Here is a 19,616-nt window from a genome sequence, read left to right as displayed (position 1 = left end):
CTTGCTTTATGACAGCGCGTGAATGAGAAAATACGAGACACGCCCGTGATATGTAACGTGGCACCCGAGTTAATATACGGAACATACTAGCGATCGTAATATAATCGACGAGCAATAATTCTTTTATATTTTCCTCAAATTTAAGAAGCATTTCACCGATAGAAAAATACGATTCAATCGACGATGGTTCGAGGAACGTAGTAGACCCGACGTAGTTGTTTAACGCTCAACCGTAAAACTGGACAAAATTCCAGTATACAAAACCTTGGAGATTTTTCTAATTTCGCTGCTGCTTAAATTTCCTATCGGAGGTATCGAAGCAGGAAAATTACACGGAAGCCTGTAAACCCTTGGCGCTTCCGTTATTCGGAAAATTTCAATTCCAGCGTTAAATACACCCCAGGCTTAACTCGATTCAGGACGAGAGCGGCAAGTTACTAGAACGAAGATCGATCCCCTAGACGAGCGATGCGTGAACGGCTGCGTGTGCAAAAGGTCGAAACTCAGAAGGGTTGATATCTACGATCTCGCGCACCAGGTCTGCCTATCAGGCTCTTGCTTCTTCGCGAGTAACAGATACCGTGTAGCTCGAAAAACAAGCGACTTGCGATCCTTGCAGATATCATCGTGCACCCGGTCCGAGCTAATAAATCAACCTGTCACCGAGCTTCAGCTTCGTCCTCGACCCGCAACACGCTCGACCCATCCCTTGCCACTCGGTTTGACTTACCAGCGGACCAACGACGCCAGTGCATGCCGGCAACCCTCTATCTTTGAGGATTAACCAACGCCAACCAGCTTCGTTAAGCAAGCTGTTACGTCACCTCTCTCTCTCTCTCTCTCTCTCTCTCTTGCCTCCTTTTGCATCCAAGATTTTGTTGTAATCTGAAGACTAAAGGAATTCAGCTCCGAGGAGGAACAAGTTTTGAAACAAGTTTCGGCAGGAGTTTCGAAACGGTAACTCGTAAACTGGAATAATCGAATAATTGCGGCGAATTCAAGGGGAGATAATTTTAGGTGGAGTATCGATCACGGTTTGAGAGATTTCGTAGGTTTTCCAGGTTCTCGAATTTTGCAGTTGCGCATTTAACGATAGAACGGAGGCAAGGTAATTATTCAGGACGTTTCAAATTGCGAATCGATTGGATCGTAATGTTCGATAATCGCGGAGAGAAACGGAAAGACGGAAAAATTCGACGAGGGGAGGGAACAATATGATACGAGAAATTTAAGAACCGTCTGGCGAGATAATAATGGATGTTAAATATTGGACCACCAGAGAAGCTTGTATACGCATACATAGGTAAAAAAATGAATTTGAAGTTGACATGGATCGATAGCCACGAGACCATGAAAACTTTTCTCTATTCGACCAACCGGTGCGAATCAGCTGTCGCGTCGTCCCATAAAATGCATGCTCCAAAGAGGATTTCGAAACAGAAACGTTCAATCACTGGTCCCGACATAATTTTACTTTTACCGCGTGTTTTTTATTTTCTACTCGAACTACTTGTCCCTTCGTACGTCCATTTTCAAATGATACATAGTACGCATATGCAGGAAGTGACCGATTAAAACACGCGGTAATTAAAACAAAAAGTCGTTCAAGTATCTGATGAAATAAAACACAAAAATGGTAATAAAAAATATTCATAAAAATATAAGAAACCATTGAAACGCTTTTAAGACGATTCGAAGAAATTTCTTTCGTACTATTATTAATTAATAGGAAAATAATTTTAAGAACGACAGTTTCTAGAGCGATTAAATTTATCGTATATTTTGTTTCAAGTTCTCCGTTATTCGATAGAACGAATAAGAGATTGGAAAATATTTGAATACGACTGACGGAGATAATTGGCCATTCTACCTTGGAATTACGCTTCGATGAAATATGAATTAGGCGTACACGCACGTACAAACGGAAAGAAGTTAAAACCGACTTTTTAGAAAGCGAAGCCTGCTATCGAAATATTCTGGTTTATGCTTTTGACTCGTTTCTTCGTGTAGAACCGCCGTCTTTTCCATCCTACATGTATATACGTACGCGTGCGTACGCGTGTAAATTATGAAAGCCATTCGAACGAAATCGCACGATCCGTATTGGAAAAGCGTCGCCCCGTTATAAACTGGGAATTCCAACTTCGATGGATCCGCAAATATTACGCCGGAATCCATCGATATTTCTGGCGCTTGCCGATTTCGTCGAATCGCGCTCCGCAAGATTAAAGGCTCGACATTTAATTTTATTATCAACGAACGTGTCGGCCATCTGAATCCTATTGACTGCGAACCGAAACGATAACGAGCAGCTTATGCGAATTTTGAATCGTTCTATCTCGATGTTTCTATCAATTTTTACCGTCAACATTTGCCAACTTTTACGCAAAAGTTTTATATAGAAATTTCAATTTTCACTTGTTACAGCGTGTTAAAGCACACGGCATAACATATACTCTCCTCATCTTTAATCTGACTACACATAAAAATACAAATTGTGCTCTAATCTTTTATCGTCACCCGTTAGATCAATAAATTAAATTAAATTAGGAATTAAATTAAATTAAATTAAATTACATTGAATTAAATATAGCCCCCGTTCCCATAAAGACTCTGTTAAATTTTTCTCAACAACAAATCGAGATGTCTTTGAAAAGAATCTCTAGCGGGACAGGTGACAGGAACAATTTATCATCGGGACGAGCATAAATAAATTCGGTCAACGAACAATTAATCTTTCTGCAATTTTCGAGCTGATCCTCCAGGGCTTCTGGCTCGTGTCTCGTCTTACAATATCGTGTGTCCATCCAATAGCCGACTAATGCATGCGGAAACTAATTCGGTGTCCTCATGAAATGCAAATTCTCTGGGAATACAGGCAGACAGCGGCATCTCGGGATCCTCGCTGTTTTTAATCGAGTCTGCGACAACATGAGAGGACATTGTTGAGGGGTTGATATTCCCCTGTTGACGTACACTTTTTGCGTTTAGGCGGCAGGAAAACGCCAATGATCGTTTCAAGTTTCAAGAATTCGAAAATTTAGAGAATTCGAAATGTAGAAAATGTTAAAAGATACAAAAATTAAAAAACTCGACGGTAGAGATGTTGGAATGTTGAAGAATTGGGGAAAGAAGAAGGAAAAATTGCGTTAAAGAATGCGATCGGTACAAGTATGGATCGTCGATGGAATTGTTCGTTAAATGGTAGAGGACGCATCTAGTTGAACGAAACTGATTCCGTTCGAGCAATAGATTCTGATAAAAGCATGCAAATGTAGAGAGTAGGGGCACGTTTATGGGGTCAATCCAATTTACGAGTCGCGGGATAGTAAATTCGAGTCACTGTTATCCCGGTATCTAGTCGGAAAACATGTAAACGCCACGCGTCGAATTATGTTTATACCGTTTTATGAACTTCTCCTTCTTCAAGAGAAATTCGAAGAAAATTTTCAGACAATTTGAAAAACGTATCTACCGTACGTTTGATTTCTACGTGTTAAGCACGTTGATTTCATCGAGCTAACCGTAATCCTTTTTTCGAAAAACGACAAGCGCGTTCAAGGATAAACGAGTTTCGTATAAAAGTTACTCGATATTAACCCAGATATCCTTGAGTACTTTTTTACGATACCTTTCACGACACTTTTTAAAATATTGTTATTTTCCTTCGTTTTAATGGTTGAATCAAATATATTAACCATGTTCGTACGTTATTTGTTTATCGTTCATCCGTTATTTCCGTTATTTCATGCATATAAAAAAATAACGTTATTATTAATTTATTAACCAAATATTTGACTATCTCGAATAACAATATGAAATTAAAAGTTTTATGAAATGCTGAACGCAGAGAATGTAGAAACAGTAAAATACGATAACCTTGCGATTATTCATCCAGCAGCCTCATAGTTATATGCATTTAAATGAAAAATATGTATTCCAACGTAGTCATCCGCCATTAAAAAGTACTTTGTCGCTGATACAGTCGGAACGCGAGTGGAAGACAGAGCTGAAACGCTCGCTCGTTAAACATCGTACGGAATAATAAGCGTGGAAAAGCCAAGCTCTAATAAACTGCTCGAGGAACACTCGAAACGTGATTAAAGCGCAGTTGACGTTCCGCCTGATCTTGCACCTGTAGCTCGCTCTCTTCCTTTCCCTCCGGGGAGCAAACGAAATTCGTCCGTAAATGGACGGAATTAGCGCTACCCTCTTGGTACGCGATCCACGAAACTTTGGTCCTCAACCTGATGTTTGACTATTCCTTATACGAACTGGCTTCTACTTGAAATTCACGATACAATTGCGAATATTTATTGCAGTGATAAATTCCAAGTTACGGGCAGCGTGGCTAGAACGAGGGAAAAAATGCAGTCGAGAATGTAAAATATGTAGATACATTTTGCGCAAAGATGCGCGCGGGTAATTGATTTTCTTTGTTCAAAAGCATCTTGCCTCCTTTCGGATCTTTCCGGATTTATGCTTTGACGATTAAAACTCGCGCGCTTTCAAGTCCGATTAATCGTACGATTTCCCACTACAGTCCTTCCACGAAAATTCCATGATGTTCCATCCGCAGCTCGTAAGACGTTCTTTCACGACCAAATCCATCCAGAAAGAAAACCCGTTAAACTCTTTCACCACTTTTTCTTCGCTTGCGAAAGTGACGAGCGAAATTAGAAGTTGCCTCGTTGCACGAGGATTTTGAAACGACCAAGTTGCCGAACGGAGATTAAGCGACCAGATAGCATTAACTCGTCGAGCAATATCAAGTTTCTGCAAGCATCGAGCAAAGAGCATTAACTCGAGAACGTTGAGTCGCGAGTTTCGCGAATCTGTCGGTACAGCATAGTGTTCTTCAAAAATTCAGCTTCGGCGAGCCGAGAGACACGCAGCGATAATTCCGTCCCGATAAAAAGTATCTACTCGATCGTTGGCAAATTTATCGTAGAAGAGACTTTCAATTTTAACGCTTTAACCACTCTCGCTGCCGACAAATGTGAAACCGAACGTAAATCATCGCAAATACAAACGATCGTAATTCAAAGAAAATCACTTTTAAAATCAAGCGACGTCAGACGAAACGAACGATCCTACGATGAATTCTAAGTAGCGTAGAAACATCCGGACGACGATATCGAGACTTTTTCCAAAGAATTTCGCACCGAGTAACAGAGAATGGCGGCCTCGGCATCGGGCAATTAATCCAAGAATGCCACGGCAATTAACAGCGCTTATCGTTCGAAAACGATCTTTCCATCGAGAGTGACGTCAGTATCCGCGTCTTATTGTCCGCGACGAGTAACAGGCTGACCCGAATCATCTATTCTCGAGACCTTCACCCGCGAGGAACGGCTTTCCTGTTGATCGAGGAGGCCTTTTGTGCAATTGCGAGAAGCAGTCGCGATCCGAGCGCGATTTCTACGCCGCGGGCGTACCATGTGGCTTCTCGCCTGGCGATTAAAATGGCAGGCGTTGCACACGAGGCAGCGAACGCGCTCGGTTTCGCGCCACTGGCCTGAATATTATGCGTGACCGAGGAAAGGAATCCACGTAGTCGATGAAATAAATTCAATGTCACGCGATTTAGATGCAAATCAGACGGTTAATAAAAGAACGAAGGTTAATATTCTAGATGGAAGAATGAAACACGAGGCGACCTCGAGCAAACTTTTTTATTCGACGGACGAGTTAATTAGCCGCGTTTCCGTTCACCAAGAAAATGATATGGCACGAGGAGGATAGAAACGACAAACAAATATCGTAAGCTCGTAAATTCTCCAAACGTCGAAACTATTTTCCGAATTATTTCGTTCGATGAGTTGGTCATAAAAAGATTCATTGATCCCAAGAAAATGGATGGATCCTAATGGGCGAGGAGTACGATTCTACGTAAGAGCCATGTTTCAGAGAAGCGGCGATGATTCTCTTATTATTCGATTTATCGCTATTTAATTCCTGTTAATCGATCTGATCTTGTATATCGAATTAATTTGCATGTACAAGGAATGGTATTTGCATATTCGAGCATGTTCGAGCATATTCTTGCAGCGTTGGATGAAAAGAAAATTGGATATGTTCCAAGAATAATAAGTAGATAATATTATGCTTATGAAGCTGGAATCGATTAACATTTACGTAGAAACTTCGAAGATAACATCTAAAAGAAGTAGAAATGCACGAACCTCGAATGTTCGAAATTGAACAAATTTTTATCAACGAAATGATTTCTCCCGCGCTGTTTAGATCGTGCTTTAAAGATCATTTAAAGACCAAACAGCGAAACAATATGTAAGAATTGTATAAACGAGAACGTAGAACGAGAAGGTTATTTTCACGGAAAAATTTTTAATACGTTTGTAAGTCGGTCAGCAAGCCAGGTAATTAGCGGCAACGCGCTTAAAAATTGATATTCAAGACCGAAGAGATGTATCATTAAAAGCATCATTAAAGACCTCTATAGAAACGAGTCCAACATGGAAGCAGGTCGATGTGTGGAACGTCTATTCAAAATCGGGACACTTATCGAATACAATTATCTTCGGAACGAAACAGCTCGCGATCTCCATCCAATTTCTCACTTTCTCTTTCTTCTCGATCGCAACGCAAACTCGAATCGCTATTTTTAATGGACCATAGATAGATAGACGGCGAATGTTCGTGCAAATAAAGTAAGGTAGGGTTATTCGAGTCAGAAGGATGTTCGAATCAAATTAAAGCTATTTGTCTCGTAATTCGCCATAATTTCTATAATCGTACAAAGTCTATCTTTTTCTCGTAATCGACCATACGTCCTAAACACGGATTCTATGTATTTCTTTGAAGTACGTATATTTGTTGTTTTATTTTTCCAAGGTTTTCTATATGACTTGTGTATATCGCTTAAATCACTCAGTTGTCCAATTGCTTCGCTTCTTCTACATAAATAAAACGACGAATAGTGGCAGAATGGTTCACTTTTATTTCGCACGATATTTCTCTTGCTGTTTGTCGTGGATTATCTTAGCTGATATCTCTTGAAACATCGACGTTGACGAAATTTCGCGATCCTTCTCTCGGTTCGTTTTACAATAAAAAAATCCTCAGCCTTGGATTTCGTGCAGTCACGTACGATTGACTTAATGTCCGTATAACCTTCCTCAAATATCAAATTAATTTTTCAACGGATCTACGGATCTTACATAGATATGCAGCGCGTAATTTCATAATTGAATCACATCTTGTAGAAAACAGACAATAGTCTCAATATTTTTTCGTATCCAGTATTAGAAACGATATTATAAAATATTATAAACGAAAGAAATATACAAATTTTACGCTTAATCTCATAATTCGATTATATGTTTTGCCAAAATTAACCAACTGTTCTCGATATTTTTGTACATAGCCGTATGTGTAAAAACGTGTCCACCGACCGAATCTTTCTTCTCTCTGCTGTTTCTCTTTTTCACGGCTGTCCTTGAAATTCAAACACCGCTGCAAGAATCGCAATCTCGTGGCACACGATAACCGTGCTGATAATAGGAACCTGGTTGAGCGATGGCGCGTTTAACAGCGAGGCACAGATTCCTTTATATCCGTGCCAAGGATATCGAGGGACACTCCACCCTGCGGTTCCACCGTGAACGTGAGGATAACGCGCCGGTTTCTTGTTATTCGCACTTGGGAACACTCGTGCCAGCGATTTCCGTTCTTGTTCTTTCATCCGGTGACGGTCTGCCACCGATTTCAGTCAAGATAGGATAATACCTTCTTTCGGGATTATTGGCTGGGAAGATCGTTCGACTTTCGGTTATTAGGGGGAGCAGACGGATCTACGAATTTTCAGACGACAGGAACTGGAAATGAAATGTAAAGATATTTCCGCGTAATTCTGATTTTCTCCTGATCGTTGGAAGAACGAGGGAGCGGAAGGGGTCTGTCAATGGAGATGGAAGGAATTTATCTTTGATTTCAGAGCCGAAGACCGAAGCTGTTTTCTTCGTGCCGAGTTACAGATTATATCGATACGAATCACTTTGATAGAATTTTTTACGCAGCGATCGATCTCCACTACGATACAGTACAGAATATTTCCTATCTCTGTATGTAAAATATTTTAGAGTAATCTATGACAAGATCAATCTTTGAACTTTTTATTATTTTTCATACGATTCGCGCGAAACATTTCTAAGCTTGTAACGAAATAAAATATCTCGGAGCTTTGAATTTGCAATGAAAGTAAAATGTGCCAGACTTTCGAATCTTTTAATGAAAATAAAACTCTGGTCGTCGGACGTTTGATAAACGTATTTTTGTATTTTTTCATAAACTTCTCCGAATACGTCGTTATCGTTTTCGCGAACTATTCAACAGCTTGTAGAATAACGAGGGGATGCCATTAAAAGGGATTCATTAAGGGATACATAATATCACGCAAGAAAAAAGACGACGAAGAAGAAAAGGAACGTGCGAGTTGCATTCGAGGAAAGTCTGGAAGCATAGAAAAATAGTGCTCGTTAAGCCATTCAATCCCTCCCCCTCCTGTTCCGCTCGGAAAAGAGTTTTATCTCGTCCCAGTTTACAGAATCGTCCTGTACAATTGCCGCGTTTCAAACGACGAGTAACGTAAGTCACTTCGGACAGGGATCCCTGCTTTTTGTTATCTTTCCTCCGCGTTTCTTTCGATCTATCATCCTCCATTAAATAGAATTTAACGCAAATGTTTCTTGTTCTATTCGACAACGACGATGTCCGAATGAAATCACATCGACTAGCATATGCTAGAAGCAACGGATTATGGTTGACTGTTTTATCGTTTAGAGAGAAATTCTCCGAGGATACTGTCGTGTTTGATCGCCATTCAGAAATTGCAAGCTTATGAGCGATAATAAAATAATTATGTCTCGAGAATATTCCCGATAATTCGATACTATTTTTAACGATCAATTTTCCAATCAACGGGCAACAAAGTGGAAGGTACAAAGTTTTTTTACCTATGGACGACGTTGGCCAGCAGATCGTTGTGCCGTAATCTGTAATCGACGTCCACTTTTTGATAGTTCACCGTCAAAGTGCCTGCACGAATGCAACGTTCGTATTCTTCTGCCGGATGCGCTCGAAATTCTCTGGCGAATACCTCGAGGATCTTCTCGCCCACCCATCTTCCTTTCGTGAACGTGGTGAAGGTGAAGTAGTAAGGGTACACTTTCCGTAGGCCTGTAAATAAGCAAGCATCGCCTTCTAATTAAATTTACCTTTATGGAAAGTCCTGTTTAAATTACGACAATGTCTTGTACATAAATCGCGCAACTAATCTCTGATTAAATAGTCGAATTAATTGGTTCCATCAATTTAACAGTTTTGGGAACCGATTATTTTGTTCGAAAGATTTCGACTTATTACGTAAGATACGTCGAAATATTGCTTAGCCTTGGTATTCTGTAAAGCGTGGAAAGTCTAAGAATTACGACGAGTCGAAATAAAAACGTTTAAAACGGTCGAATTCACGCGATTAAAATAATATTCTGACACGCGACAGACGATTTGCACATAAACTTTGGCGATAATGGCACGTAAAAGCATTCGTTTAAAAATAATTTCATGCTGATTGATCGGCAGGTTGTGGTAGAAAGCAACTTGGACTCTGTCTCGATCCTTATATCCTGATTAATCGATCGCTCGTTAATTCATCGTCGAGTCTACACACTGTCGTTCGACACACCTCTTTACCGTGATCAAACGATCGTTCACCTTCTCACAACAACGATAAATCACGTCCCTTCAGCCTTGTATATTCCTTGCAACCTGAATCAACGACCTCGCTATGTAAATCCAAACTTGTGCAGAAATAAACCAACTTCGTCTCTCCGAGCGACCAATCACGTAATTCTCTACAATTCGCCGAAGCTCAAGTTGATCTCGCAGTATGATTCATAGCTGGCGGAATGTTCGAGGAAATCGAATTGAATCGTCGAAGAACGATCTGAACGCGGACGAAGTTTCGTTACGGCACGTACGGAGCGTGTACGACAGGTACAACGTACGTTTACACGCCAGACAGCTGAATGAGCGTTTGTTTTAAACTAACGATAAATTTTCCTTGGGATTTTTTAACAAACATTCACGGACGTTAGGATACTGGCTTGTAATTACGTTTGAACTAACTTTCCAATTTATAGAAACAATTTCCAACAATTAGCAGTTGACGTGTACAATTTTCTGATCTCAGATCTACAGAAACTGTTTAGGAAAATGTTAGAAAATAACAAATATCAAGAATATATGTATTCTACTCGTCTCGTATCCTAACTTCTATTCTCTAATCCTCCATATCCATGGATGTCATATATACAAAATCCGATACCAACATCCCACATCCAATCTTCTCTATTTCATTCCATTACTCCATTCCTTAGATTTTCCACCCATTATCTTCAGTCCCACATCCCGTTTTCCACATACCAGTTCGATAATCCCGTGTCAGACGTAAGACGAGTATGCGACGCGAAAGATATTTTCTAAGGATACTGGATGTGGGTTATAGAATATGAAAAAGAGAATATGAATTGGGCATGAGATATGGAATGGAGAGCCTTAGTGTGGCAAGTAAGATAAAATATGTACACGAGTTAGCGATACTAGTTATGGGGTACAGGGTATGAGATAAGGTGCATGAAATATGGAATGTGGGATGAAACGTGGTGAACCGTGGAACGGGCCTGAAATAATGCATATGGAATAATGGGTATTAGATTCTGGATATTGGATGTAGGATATGCGAATAGCGTGGGATGGAAATGGTGAGGTGTAACGCGCAACTTTTGAATACGTTTGCCTTAGTAGTTACGGAAAATGGAGTATTGGTTTTGGGATACACGATGCAAGATACGACGTAGAACGTAGAAGATGGGATATGGTATAGCGTTTGTGACGCGTGATCTAAATAACCGCGTACGTACGAAATCGTGTATCGCGATAGAAAATCACAACGACAGAAATAGAGGTGATAAGGGATGCGCGGCGCGTTCCAACTGTTTGCGGTGATCCCGTTATTATAATCTTTAAATAGTGACGCGATTGTTTCGTAATTAATTACAAATTGGCACAGCGGCCAGGGTACCGATGGTGGCTGACCGACCGAAAATAAAGCCGGTCGGTATCGCGCCAATCGCGTAAATCACAATAAAAGCCGGACAGCCGGCCATGATTATCCTCTCCGTCCCGTGACAGAGATGCGACGGCACTTCACGTCGCGTCGGATGGAAACGCCTCGAGCGTTCTCGTCGGACAGCAGTCCATCCTCTTGGCCCCGCTTCAAAACCGAAGTCTGGATTTTCAAGGATTATATTTCGCTTGGTAAAACGTTGAAGAGCTACGCGACCGGAGTTTCAGCGTGTTACGAGAGAGGGAAATTGATTCTTGCAACAGGGCAGGTCAAAACGTGAATTTCAATATATTTATTTATCTTTGTCGAAGTAACTACTTCGTGAAAAACTTGAAATCTTTATTTATGTATATCCGTGACCTGCAAACTGCTATTACGCAGAAATATTCTAAATAAGAAGAGGCGCATATTATTGTACCCTTGAACGTACATTATGTTTTCGGTTGCAAAGTCTAAAAACAAAGGGACTAATAAACAAATTTCTATTTGTGTTCCCCGTAGCCTCTAGCCAAAGCTATAAGGTTAACCTTTTTGGTAATGTCTTTTTGCTATAAATACACGATCGTGTTCCCTATCATTCCATTGTTTAGTAACACTACGAGAGTAAGGATCTGAATCGGCATAAACTTATACTTACAGCGACGAGCAAAAGTGTAAACACACTTTTGTAACTATCCGACCGAATACAGTGTGCGATTTCACATGCTACTCTATCCCAAAATAAGTCGCGATCTACCGTTTTGCGAAGAAATTGGTGCACCAACGTACTTTTCTCTTATTCTTGCAACTATCGTATGACCGACACTACATTTCTCTGCAATTTGCCGCAACGACAAACTTTTATCACACAAACAAGTAATACTGTTCTTTTTATCTTCACTAAGTGGCTTCATCTTGGATTAAGCATATCAAACTGAAAAGTAATCAAACGATGGTGCGGAGCAGTTGACTGCGAAACAGTGGACGATCAGTGTTTATTGACAGTTTTTCGTTTCCCTGACGTTTACACGCTATCATAAACGTTTCCGACGAATCCGATCACTTGAAAAATTAGTCGTAGCATCGCCTTTTACATAAAATCAGCGCAGCGTGTTTACACTTTTGCTCGTCGCTGTATACCTTTAATTATTTCAATATACTTTTCTATTACAAATTCATCCACTCGTTCTTCGATCAGTCAACCTCAACCTCGACAATCTTCAAACTGGACACAGTTTTAAGATTGTTCTATATTTTTGTTACCTCTTTTCTTCCGTTTTGTTCCTTTATATCTATCAGTTTTATTCGTTTATTTAAATTTGTTATTTCGTTCGTATTCCTCGTATAGTTTATTCTATTAATCTTTGTTCGCTTATTGTATCTACTCTTTTCTGGCATATTTATTTAACTTCTTAAATTTTATTTATCCCTATCTTATTCCGTTATATCTACTTCTTTCATTCGCTGTATTTATCTTCCCTTCATTTTATTCTTCTCGTTTTATTTCTTTTCTCTTTGATGGGGAGTTGCGAATACTTGAAATTAATAATTAAAGAAAATAACGAAAACGAACGAACGGCGACTAGAATCTCGAACGTTTCAGACTCGAAGATAGACTTTCGGTGGAATTTTATTTTCTATGGAACTTTAAGTATTCGTCATATCTACCTACGATATGCTGTGCGATATGTTTGTATAGAATATGCAAATTTCAGTGGGTCGACGAGAAATACAAACGCATCACCTTTTAACTCCGGATTACCATATTAATATTATCGTTTATCATCGTTTCAATCGTTTAAACGAACAACCATCCTCCCGTAACGAAAGTTATGACAAATTTTAAACGATTATGCATACACTGTGTTATAATTGCACGCGTAAACCCAGCGAATTAATCGTTCCCTACCATCGAATGCATTTGTAATCTGACGCTCCGGACGAATCAATATAAACTAAATGCAACGATGGACCATTTTACATAGAACGAAATAAACAACAAAGGAAAACGTGATAATTTCTTGCATAAATATTTCGACCTAATCTTTTCTCCTTTGAATATACTTTTTCAAGATTTTATTAACGATTTGCAATTTCCTTTTGCTTTTCTCAACCCACTGCCGAGTAGAAATTAATCCAACGTTTCCATCGATCGTTCCTTTCTTTCCTTTACCTGCACTCGTACTCGAAACACTCGTGTATTCGTATTGGATTGCTTCTCGAGCACTCGTCGAATCGAACAAACCTCGCCCGGTTAATTTAGAACTTCTTACGTTTTTCGTACACTCGAACAATTGTACGGATTCTTTACCGCTTCATTTTCTGTACGGTTGCGAAGTGCTTAGTGGATAAAACGACGAATTGAACTAGCTGTAAGTTACGATAACCTTAACCTACTTTTTACCTTCCACAAGATATAAGTATTTACAACATAGGAAATAAAGCGAGGAATTTCTTCTACGGACAAAAGAGGTTCGCTTCTAAAAGCGTTAACGGATTAGAAAAATATAGAAAATGCTTTTGTTCGCTTCGTTAAAGACAACGGGCGATTAATTAAATATTGACAACTCTTTCGGATCGAAAGCTCATTAAACGTATTTACTTCGAGGAGTACTTGTTTATTGCTCTGTTGGAAATGGTTACAGAGAAAATGAACCCTTTCTTCTACATCGTAAAAAAAAAAACCGGAAAAAGCGAAGAAGGATTTCATTTCATTAGAGCACGTAAACGAAATTAGGTCTGCTTTTCGGTGACTGTTCGTCTGGAAAAAGCACGATCTTGTCTCCACTGGTCGGCCAAAAATTAATCCGACGCTTCAAACGGCCTGCAGTCGGAACTCGCCATTCGTAACACACAATTTCCGTCACGTCGATTTCCGCCGACAAGAAAAAAGACCGACGAGATAAACACGCCAGCGCGTTGATTAACGTTCCCGTTCAATCGACTCAAAGGATGCTTCTTCCTTGCTATTTACTCGTCCGCCGTTTCTCTTTTTATTTCACGAGAACTGTCTGGATATCTTCGAAGTTCGAAAGAAACAAGATTTTCGGAATTATCGACTCGAAAATTACTACATCGCGGAGGAAAGGTCGATGCCTTTATATTTCCGTGTTTCGTATTTGCAAAATATAGATACAACGTGAAAGAACTTCAGAGCTCGAGAAGAATTTAATTATTCGAGCGATTACAACGTTTATGTTTTATTTTGTAGACTTTGATCGTTGTTTCGGACGAGTTGGCATTGAATAATAAATTAATAAAAATTGCAATTTCTAATTTCAGCCTCAACGATCGAGGTCTAAGTGTATCAGATATTTGAAATTCCAATTCTTTTCACCCCAGACGTAAAATTTTCAGATTATAAAACGCGCGTAGTAGCGCAACGCCATTGAAGCATCAGAACGCTATGAAATGGATTCTTTTAATCGCCTCATTATCACCGAGGGCCCGTCCAAGGTGTAGTTTCAAAGGAAAGCACCAGAGACTCCATTCTCGCAATTAAAATGATTTTAATTAAACAGCTGGAAGCTGTTCGATCGGCTCGTCGAACCGGAACAGGCAGCAAGAAAGCCGTCTGTCGCGGATAAAAGCACAGGGCTTTTCCTTTTCACCGAAGGGAAAGATTACCCTGCAATTTATGGAGCGGCTTGAAGAGGGTGTGTCATCGAAGCGAAACCCATCCCCTTGATTCTCCTCCTCTTTGCCTAGAAAAACGGAATCTTCCCTTAAAGCGAGGCTTGTTTGTAGTTGGACGCTCTAATTAATTGATACGCGGTTGATTAACGATCACTGCTGATAAAATCGACGAATATACAACATTTATTTCCATTAATCTTGTCTGATGTAAAACATTGAAATATTATCAAAAATACGGTGACTCGCGCTAACGTCCGAATATTTCATAGCATCTAAGCTTTGTTTAATTGGCAAAACTACATGCATTAAATTAATAAAATACCAGGATGTCTCTACCAATTGCAATATTTATTTCGGTACGTTAAAAGACAGTCAAGCAATTGGATATTATAAACGAATGTATAGGATAATGAGATGCGAAATAAAGTACAATGTACAGCTAACAAATTTGTTCGAGCGTCGTTATAATTATAAACTAATATTCGGAAATTAGGATAAATTAGAATAAAAGTTGCTACGCTATTTATACTCGATTTATCCTTTTACGCCCTACGAGTCCTTTCTCTAGAAAACCGCTCAATTTTATTTGATATATGGCGTCGTACGATATTTAATATTTCCATAAATTTCTTCCACCGATATAAAACATTTTCATAAATGGAACGCAAGACGGCGACAGCGGTGGTTAAAGATCGGAAATGGAAGGTTTTTAGAGAAGGCAGGAAGGTCTCATAGAAATTCGTTGCCTTCTAGATGCTATCAAATGGGATACAGGGGCGAGAGGGAAACGAAATCGATGGATGAATCGAAGAAACAGCGGAAAAATCAAGGGAAAAGAAGCCTCCTCTGAATTCCAGACCAATCGTCCGCGGAATTGCAGCGATCTGCGCGACCAGGGATTACTCGTGGAAACCAATCGGCTCCTTTCAACCGATTGAATCGGTCGACAGAACCGGTTTTCTCGGTGAATTAAACGGAAATCCTAACCAAGAATTTGGCTGGCCGAAGGGAAAACCGGATGAGAACGATCGTAAATATCGCACGAGGACGAAGGAACCATTGGTAAGACAATTCGGTGTTAATTTGCTTTCTTCCTCAATTTCTTTCTCAAACAGAGAAAACGAAGGTCGAAATTGAAACCTGAAACTATCGGTCGTAATTATTATCTTCGCTATATGACGTTTTAATTATTACAGCTCCATATAAGCAAAATAGAGACAATCCAAGCTAAAATTCTTAGATCAATTGTAAACGTCCCATGGTACGTTAGAGGACATACGGAAAGACCTTGGAATACCAACGGTCAAGGAAGAGATTAGCAGATTCGCAAGAAGGTACAGAGAAAGAATAGCGACGCATCCGAACCGGCTGGCAGCGGAAACGATCAACACAAGCATAGAAAGAAGACTAAAAAGGAAACACCCAGCAGTTCTCATAAAGGATATATCCTAACAAACACGAAGATGGTACCCCATTGCGGGTAGCCACCCACATGATAATCAAACGGCTAAAAATTCTACCAAATGTCCAAATTGGACAAATTGTGAATGTGAAATATTAAATTAAAAAAAAAAATTATTGCAGTTGCGTGACTCTCGTTAAGATCGACATCTCCAGACTAACGTAAATTCTCTTGTATTGATTTTATTAAAAAGGAATTGTAATTTATACTACAAATACTCACACGATACGAAAAACGATTGGCAGGTGTTTGATATACGTTTCAATTGTCTTTGCCAATTCTTGAGAGCTAGATGCCGAAAACAATACGACCGTTTGTAAATTTTTTTTCATTCTCGATGTACCCTAGATACCACCGAACGTTCGCACGGCACAATTTCCGCGTCGAACCGGAAGCCATGCTGGCGTTCGTGCAGAAACACGGCAAATCAAGGAAAGAATGCGGCAGCGTTGACAAAGAGCGACGAAAACGACCAGCAAGAAACCCATCCGTTTTCTGAAAAGCTCCTCGTCAAAGAAATTCCTGCTGCCTAAACTGGAGAACCAGAACGCTCTTCAAAAGTTCGTCGAAACTTTTTAAAACGAACAATACATTTCGCGATCATACAGATATACCAGTCGCTGTGCTCTGTCCAAATAATACTTAAACACACCTCTGTTGCGGCACAAGACGACGATAGACCGTGTAAAATCTTCGAACCGAACTATTTATTCTACGAATGAATCGTTCCAAATCCAAATGGGAGGAACAAAGAAGCTGAATTCTGCTTCCGAAGAGGCGACTGTCCTTGAGCGTGTCATAAGCCTGGTTTACGCTTTAGCTCTCTTTCGAACGATATAACGTTATAAGCCTCGACCATCGTCTATGCGGTTCAGAATTTGATTCCTTTGACCAGCGAATCCAGAATAAAAGAGAAGAAACCCGAAAGAGACAAAAAGAGCGAAAGAAAGGAAAAGACAAGAGGATGGCTACGAAATCGAGCACGATTCGCGTGTTAAGAAGCACCCACACGGTCACTCTTGACGAAATAAAGAACCAGGTGGTGGTGAGCGACGAAGGAGAAAGAGGAAAGAGGAGAACAGGCTTTAGCGGGGCCAGAACACTCGAGCACGAGGGTGTGGATTACGCGGCGAGCGTGAAACGTGCCAAGAGGCGCGAAAACCGTCGTCACCGCTAGCGTGGAGAGAGAAGGGGATCCCGAAGCTTCTCCTCCTGGAGAGAGATCGTCGCTGACGATCACGACGGGGAACCTTCCGTCGCGGTAGTCGGAAACAGAAGGGAAAAGTGGGATAGAGAAGAGATCGTCGAGGAGACAATGCATCGTCCTCCATTGCGACGCGAGTTGAGCCTCCACTCTTCGAGGAAACTGGCGAAGTTTCCGAGCAGCGACGGAGGGAAACGCTTTTCGTCGTCCGACAGCCAATCCTCTATTTCTCTCTCACCTTCACCTTTCTCAAATAATAGAAGACTCAAGACCTATCCTACCATGCACGTTCGCGAAATTCATTACAGCGAACATGTGAGATACGTGCTACTTTTCGAGCTGTAATTACCGAAACCGTTACTAATCGACGCGATCCATGGGACAGACACGTACGTATACCGGTATGTCCTCGTTGTTCGATGGTTGGTAATATGTTGGGTAGCGGAAGATATATCTAGCGTTTGGGAGACCAATGTTTTACGGGCCTGCGGATATTTACTGGCCGATTGTGGAGCGTTTCTAGGGCTGGCCTGGCTTGCTGGCCGAATTGCTCTGTGGGGGTTTGGACGTTCCACGCTGCAGGGGAGTAAATGTTCCAGTGGTATCGAAGTTTGATGGATGTTTGCAGAGTTGGATTATTTTAAAACGGTCGGTATCTTCGTAAGTGAAATATAAATAGAAAAATCTAAATGGTCCTGCTATCTATTTCGGTAATGGTTAAGTTCCTATCGGTGTCGTTGGACCATAGGTGAACCATAGGGAATCTGAATTATCTAATTTTATTGGTATCTGTTGAATGTGTCTATATATGCCATTCAGAGATAGTTACGCGAAGGTGGTATTCCAATTGAAGACCTAAGATATCTCGATCTACTAAAAAACTTTCGCGCGCAAAGTAATTTTCCAACTTCGCAAAAACTTGGAAGAGGACTTCAACGACTATCGACTTTACCCAACTACGTTCTGACCTCCAATGTAATCGATTACAGTCCGAATAAACAGACTCCTACGTCGCTCAAGGACCTCATCTGGTCAACCAACGAGAACCATCTGCCGTTACTTTCCATGAAAATTCACCAATCGTCCAACAATTGCAGCGTATCCGCCGATTAAGCCATACAATTGTTCTTCGTCCTCTGATCTAACCATTCTCTTTTCTTCTTTCCTTCTGTTCTGCTTGTGGTTCATCGACAAGCCCTTTCTGAAAAATTCTTCTGGAAAATATCTTTTCCAATAACGAATTCCTTCGAATAGCTGTTACAAACGTCCAGAGTATTTTATCTCCTGTCTATGTCTTTCGAATCAGTTTTGTAAAGACAACGATAAATAACGATAAAACTATACTACATTCGACGAGTAAGACAAACGAAGCGAACGTTCCAGCTACCATTCAAAACTTCTTGGATAGACGAGATTCGGAACAATCGTCTCTCATCGCAATGCTAATGAAACTCTAAAATACTCTATAACACATACTGTTCGGGATTTGGAGTGGTCGCCTGGTAATTACCGCGACGCTTTATGTGAACCAGATGCGATCCGCGGGCAGGACGACCGTCAAGGATCTACGCTACCCTAGTGCGGACCCACCATAAACAGTGGGCCTATTGTACAGTCAAGGTACTTTAGGATCCCACGGAGAAACTTCTTTATTTTATGCTACATCTCAGGAAGACCGGACACGCGGGTTGCCCCAAGTGTAAGGTCACCCGCGCGCGAACCTTCGCGAAGGCAGCCAGCCCATCCTCGAACATACGTCTTTACCCAATGATCAGTTAGGAACAGACTTGAGACACATCCACCACGAACCTTCCTCTACGACAGCAACATCACCAAGAGTCACTCTTGTACCAGTATTCTAAGAGTCAACGTTAACAGCATTCAGTCAGTGACCATTATATTTAACAGGATAGCCAGTGAACTAAAGACAGTTGTATTTGGAGTATTAAGTGGAACCCAGTGAACTAAAGACAGTTGTATTCGGAGTATTAAGTGGAACCCAGTGAACTTAAAGACAGTTGTATTCGGAATATCGAGTGGAATAAATAAGGTGAACTAAACCTCGTCCTGTACATTTATTATAATCCTCCACCTTGGACGCTAATAACGTTCAAGGCTCGCGATACCAACCGATCAGTTGTGCCTGACTGGTCGATAGTTAGTCGAGTGTCGCAACACATACAATATGT

The 19,616-nt window shown here is 40.6% G+C and overlaps 1 protein-coding gene across 3 annotated transcripts in view; it reads right to left on the bottom strand.

The window, feature by feature from the left end:
* The window catches only part of LOC117214005 (RNA pseudouridylate synthase domain-containing protein 2-like), a 174,840-nt gene that overhangs the window by 23,038 nt on the left and 132,186 nt on the right, over positions 1 to 19,616 (bottom strand). For all 3 annotated transcript variants that reach the window (XM_033459794.1, XM_033459793.1, XM_033459792.1), the window contains one exon: positions 8,976 to 9,198. In XM_033459794.1, the coding sequence (XP_033315685.1) occupies positions 8,976 to 9,198 (223 nt within the window). The remainder of the gene's footprint in view (positions 1 to 8,975; positions 9,199 to 19,616) is intronic.

The sequence above is a fragment of the Bombus bifarius genome, unplaced genomic scaffold (assembly GCF_011952205.1).
Source record: "Bombus bifarius isolate JDL3187 unplaced genomic scaffold, Bbif_JDL3187 scf7180000009145, whole genome shotgun sequence".
Taxonomy (NCBI): Eukaryota; Metazoa; Arthropoda; class Insecta; order Hymenoptera; family Apidae; genus Bombus; species Bombus bifarius.
This window is presented reverse-complemented; position numbering and strand designations above follow the sequence as displayed.